General features: G+C 45.6%; 1 protein-coding gene across 1 annotated transcript; it reads right to left on the bottom strand.

The window, feature by feature from the left end:
* Window positions 1-452: 452 nt before the first annotated feature.
* On the bottom strand, window positions 453-4727 carry MEX3A (mex-3 RNA binding family member A; the record flags this gene model as incomplete). The annotated part of the gene is made up of 2 exons (XM_088464008.1): window positions 453-1958; window positions 4661-4727. Coding segments are annotated over 2 exons (1143 nt in total), but the record flags the coding sequence as incomplete, so codon positions are not given.
* Window positions 4728-6185: the final 1458 nt, after the last annotated feature.

The raw sequence follows: 6185 nt of genomic DNA, 5'->3' as shown, positions 1-6185 counted from the left end.
GTAGTTTGAGCTGCATCTTGTTGAGAGTGAGGTAATTGTTGTGTCCTCAATGTTGCAGGTTCCCAGAGATTGATAAAATACAGTTTGTGTTTTTTACTTTATTTTTTTGCTAGTTATGATGAAATATATTCCAACTTGTAAAATATCAGACAGAAATAAAGAGGCATCACTGAGGCGCAGTAGGAGGGAACTACAAATGACTAGTAGTACCCCTGAGTGCCCACCAAACTGCTCCCATTACTCGATTTAGCCCTTCCGCAAACGCTGACCACTCTGACTTCCGAGAGGTAAGTCTCCTGCAGCACACAAATGCGGCAGACTGGAAATAGGAAATGAGGAGAGATCGGACTCCAGCTGTACTTTTCAGCTGTGTAGACTATGGCAAACATCGATGGAGCCAATAGCCACCAAACAAAATAAAACCATTTAAAACGAAAAACTTATTGTGGTTCGACTGCAGCAAAGATAAAATAAACTATTTTTACTGTCTATCTCGGTGAAGGTGTCATCTCATGGATAAACTTGCTTTTAAAAAGCTCTCTTGCTCAAAAAAAAAATAAAAATAAAATAATAATAAAAAAAATATTAAAAATAATAAAAACGTACACCTGGTATTAGACATTGGTTTCTTGTGTGCACTGGTGTCCCAGAAAATCAGCTGCGACTGGCGGAAAGGGTGGTCATGTTGCCCTTCATAACCAGTAAACAACTATTTGTCAGTTCTCTGTAAGAGGATTTTCTTGCAGGCCTCAGATATCTTTTGACGCAATATTCTGATTATAGTTGAGAATTTATTACGAAGTTAAATATTGTTTATTGACCTCTATGCACCAAATGTTCAGGACCTGTTACCCACCCTCGCCAACCCCACCCCCATGTCTCTTAAGAAAATATTCTGATGGCCTGAGTGGCAGACGCATGGCACACCGGGCACTCGGGTTCATTCCGTTCGCAGATGCGCACAGCACACTCCATACAGAAAAGGTTGTGCCCACAGGGTACCAGTGCAGCTGTGACCTCGCTTTCAAAACACACCATGCACTCCCGGCTTCCTGAAACAGAGTTCCGAGTGGCACTGAGCTTGGTGAAGCCTGGCAGCACATCCCCTTGGCTCCTCCTTGGCAAGCTAGTAAGGCTGGATTCCGGAGACCGCTGTGTGGCATTGGTCTGGATGGCGCCACTGCTCCCCGAGCGCTGCTGTTTTGTGAAGATGCTCGGCGTTGGGCTGTTATTCTCTTGTCCGCCCCACATTGGTCCCCCCGTTTCTGCCACTCCGTAATACACTTCCTGCTTGTAATTGGGGAACAAGTAACCGTAATTAAATTCATTTTGATCATTCAGTCGCGGGGTCTCATAGACGGGCTCTGCCGAGCAGTCGCCAATGCAGCCCAAGCTGTTCTGTCGGAAGGTGGAAAGAGGTTTGCAACCGGCAACTGTACCGTGTACCCTCCAGCTTTCCGGGTATCTGCTTTCCATGCCGGAATCTGGGCTACTGGACAGAAAGTCATTCTCATTGTTGTATTCCAAGATTTTGCCAGTGCGTACTGCGATGTGAGTCTCTATTTCTTCTCGTGCCCTCTCCACGTTTCCCGGTGCACCGGTGATCTCAAAAACCGGGTCTCTGTCGCGGCTCGGTGTGATTATGTAAGTGTTTGTCTGCTGCTGAATCCTCTTGATGGTAGCACCCTTGGGCCCAACCACTAAACCGACTACTCTGTAAGGGACTCTGACACGGATGGTGACTTGGCCGGGCAGAGTAGGAGCACTGCCGAAAGCAGTGCCGGCTTTGTTGCGGGAGGCTCTTATCATGGAGAAGTGTTCAGCGGCTGAAATGATCTCTCGCCTCGCCATTGCTACGTCTTCCCTGCGTCCCGTCACCATGAACACTGGTTCCTCCCCTCGTACTGGCGTCTTGATGTAAGTGTTCGTCTTGGCTCGTAGTGCTTTGATTTTGCAACCTAAAAAGTAAAATTAAAGAATAAAATTAACATCAAAATTGCTTAAAGGTAATAATAATATTGGCAAATAGTAAGTTGGGACAAAAGGAGAATATCAGATATAAAGCGTTGCCAATGGCAGCAGTCTTCCTGTCTTTAAATCTATTGAAGAACATAGACAATGGGCGACAGGGATAGTGCCTCGCACCTCAGCTACACAACAATTATAAGGAACATGGCTGACATCATTGGTTTTGTGAAAGTATGGAAACTTGAATATTAGATTTAACAGTCAATCAAGTACTGTAATATTATGCTTCTCTAAATACGTTATCAAGAAAGAACGTGTAGCACATGAGATAAGAGGAAAAGAATGGGCAGACTGAACAAACAAAAAGTATAGAACAAGCGATGGATAAATTTAGGAGCAAACGAGACTGATAACACGACATCAGATCAGATTAGAGGGGGACGCAGTCAGGGGCGCGTAATAAATTCTGCTGTGCGCACTTTACGACACAGCGAAGGCGTCACAAATCAGGGAGGCATGGGCTGTACCTGGGAGAAGAGAGGTTAACAAATAGGTGTATGCAAGGACCCGGCCTATGGGGGGGCTATTAATCTACCATCACCCCCCTCCCCTTACCCAGAACACTGCCTAGGTCTCTGGAACAAACAAAGATCCCATTGTTGGCAATCTCACGAGGGTCTCTGCGCTCTAGGAAATGAAGTCTGCTTTAATAGTCTACTAAAAGCCTCGAGGTTTTTATTGTAAGGCTGGTCACAGTCCCCCCAGCTGTTAATAGAGTCGGGGGGGGTGGGGGGGGGGGGGTGGGGGACACGGCACGCCTGTCCTCGTTCTCTCATAAAGTCAGCCTCATAAACGCTCTTCTAAAATGCTACATTCATACAATTGGAAAATAATTAGACAGCAAAACGCGTGTCACTGGGACGTGAGCTTTGACCCAGAGTAAACAGCGTGACAATCAATCGCATATTCTATAAGACTCATGGACCAGAGAACATCTTCCTGCGCAATTGTTTAATTAGAGATCAGGCTCTTATTTCTGTTTAACGACTATTTTAAAAATATACCCCCACGCCATTTCCATAAATAACCCACTAGTCTGTAGACTCCCGAGTACAGTAACTATATCAGACTGTACGCTCCTGAGGATACCATCTCAGAATATTACCACTAGATTGTAAAGGCAGTACAGATGTATCCACAGACATCAATCCTCCGTGCGCTACAAGTCGCGTGACACATCCCGCTCGAGCGCCTTGTGACCAGGTAGCCCCGATCGTCTTTTCGTGCAACTTTCTCCCTTAAAATGCGAACAGGGAAAAAGTTGCACGAAAACATGCTCGGCGCTACAGAGTCACGGCACAACTAGAACGGCTGTTTAACGTGCAAGGAGGCTAGATGTGCATACATCTGTATCTCCCATCAAACCACTAGATTGTAAGCTCTGGAGGTCAGTACCTCTCAATAAACCATTAGATTGAAAGATCCTTTGGCAAGTCCCACTATATAACTATAATGGCATCTCTGTGGGGTAGAAGCCTTTGTTTGAACCACATTAATTATATTACACATACAGATTATGCAGTACTCTCGTTAGGCATTTTGACTTAGAAGTTAAATATAAACCGCATAACGACGCGAATCATCGCTGTTAAGATGCGAAGTGCGCGGACGTACGGGAAATGACAACATACACATTGGCGCCACGCAGTGGAGGCAGACATTTTGCGGCCCGCACCACTGTTACACGAGTCTGCACCATAGCCACGTACAGAATTGGTGGTAGCGCAGTGATGTCAGTGTCACAAATTCTCACGTACACAGTGTAGGCCAAGCCCATAAAGTGGCATTATAGGGCATGGAGGAAGCTTCAGAGCAGCACTTCGTATGATTAAATGAATATAGAAGCTGGTAAGCGCTCTATGCACATATGCTGTTGAAACCCAGCAGAATCCCAGTCTCATCGGATGAGGCCCGGCGTTACCCGGCGACTGACCGGGCCACTAACAAGTTAAAAGTAATGGTTGGGGAGTCCCACTCGCTGCGGGGAGGCTGAAATAATCCCTTCTGAAAAGGCCTCACTTTCATAGGAGGGTGCGAGAGGGCCTGCGACAGCCACAAAGGATCGCTTAGACTCTCACTCAGGCTGTATATTGGGACGGGCCTGAAAACTCCGCACACCGTGAATCTATATCCAGGCGTATATTGCGTGTGCCAAAAGCTCTGCGCACACGCTGTGTCAACAACAGCATATGTCACCTATCATCTGCCATGATTAGCAGACAGTCTGATCTGACCTCCTTAGCATCTTATGATGACATCCCAAGGGATATATGGGGGGGGGTTTAATCTCAGAAGTGCCCCCCCCCCCCCCCCAGCTCTGCCTTCGAGGGACGAGACGATAATTGCCATCTTGGATCGTCAACTCCCCCACACCTGCCGAGTGTGAGTCACCCTCTCTTCTGCCCGTCACGTCCCCATAGTAATAAAAATCATCTTGTCAATATTTCCACCTTCACATGGCTTTAGGGAATAGAACTTTTCATACCCTCATGCAAACTTTACTAAACAGGCTTCTTTATTACCACCCCTTTGCCTAGATTTTTTATCCACCCTGTGCTTTTCAGGCATGTATTTAGATCATCGGATAGATTTATCGGCTTCCATAGCCCCTGGATAAAGGGACAGAGCTCACCTGCATCGTATTCAACTATAAGCAGTGCAAAGTTCATTACCACATCCCAGGGGAGTGGAAATAACACCTGATAATATAAAGGAATGGCTGAAAAGAACAGAAGTAAACAAAAGAAAAAAAAAAATGTGGGTCGCACAAGGTGGAAATATATAGTACATTTAAAAAAAAAAATAATAATTAATGGTTTCTCGTTGCCCATTGTAGCGGTGCTGATGGACAAATGATGCATTTGGGACAAAAATGAAAAGTAATGCAAAGTAAAATGTTATATATCCAATATGCACAGCTTTAATTCCTCCAATATACATACGCCAACTCAAATGAACACAATGAAGTCAAAGTGTAAAAGTAACATATATACTGTGGGGTTCTCTGCAAGCAATAAATAGGATCTGCACTATGACATTACTTCAGCCAAGCAAAACAGGCTGAGAGAGATCACAATACGTATCACTCTGTCTTCACTGCACAGGGACGCACCCAGCTCACAAGTAGATATGTTAGAAACCAATCATATTGCATAATCCTTTTTGCACGAGCCATAGTAAAATCTAGCCAACCACGGTCCTCTCCTGGCCGTCTCCTGACGGATTTTACAAACATGCCCCCCAAATATCCGATTAATATAGACCATATAAACCTTAGGCACGGCGATTGTTTCGGATCAAAGCACGATGCTTTAAGTGATGGCGTCAGATCCATCTGCTCCTGTTTCAATGCATATTTACGGTGGCCTGTAATTTGCCAGCCTCTTGTCTGAACATCAGCAGGTGGGCATGCATGGGGCAAGGAAGGTGGCAAGTGGTTTGACACTCCTGCTAGCAGATGCTGGTTGCAAATACTTCACTTTTGAGTCATTATAAATGCTAAAATTGGCTTGCCACAGGGTTGGCGGGCCGCCAAGAGAAGATCAACGGGAGGGTGGTGGGATAGGTGGGGTTGCCCAATGCACAACAAAGAAGCATCCTGACCTTCCTCCCCCCATCTTCTTCTTTTGGCAATCCAAGCTTCCACCTACGGGTGACCCCCGACCTCTGCTTCTTGGTGACCTCTAAATCCAGTCTTTCTCGAGTTTGGGATGGAAGTAAAACTTGTGGCCCATGAAGATGCAATTCTCTTGCGGATAGCCTAAATGTTGGTTGATAAAAAATATGCCCCCACTACCAGCCATTGAATATCAGATGGGGTATTAGGTCACCCCAAAACAAAACCTTGATACTTCAAGGGCTGGCAAAAACAGGAGACCGAAATGACTTCGGCCTATATATTATTTGCCGAAAGACCCAATACTCTTACAACAAGCGCCCTATTCATTGGCCAACTCGACCATGCATGGTGCACAGATTAAAAAATAAAAGGGAAATATTGAGTCTCTTGCAGAACAATAGAAAGGGTCAACAAGGACCCTCTTGTCACAGAGGTAGGCACAGCCTTTCGGCTGCGTTTGTCGATCTTTCCCAAGTAACTATATCCCATGTGATAGACAGATAGCGCAGAGGCCAGATGCTTGCACTTCTCGTGTGGC

This window comes from Taudactylus pleione, unplaced genomic scaffold (genome assembly GCF_031769625.1).
Source record: "Taudactylus pleione unplaced genomic scaffold, aTauple2 ptg001561l, whole genome shotgun sequence".
NCBI classification, from domain to species: Eukaryota; Metazoa; Chordata; class Amphibia; order Anura; family Myobatrachidae; genus Taudactylus; species Taudactylus pleione.
Note: the sequence above shows the minus strand (reverse complement) of the source record. Positions and strands in the feature narration are given on the sequence as shown.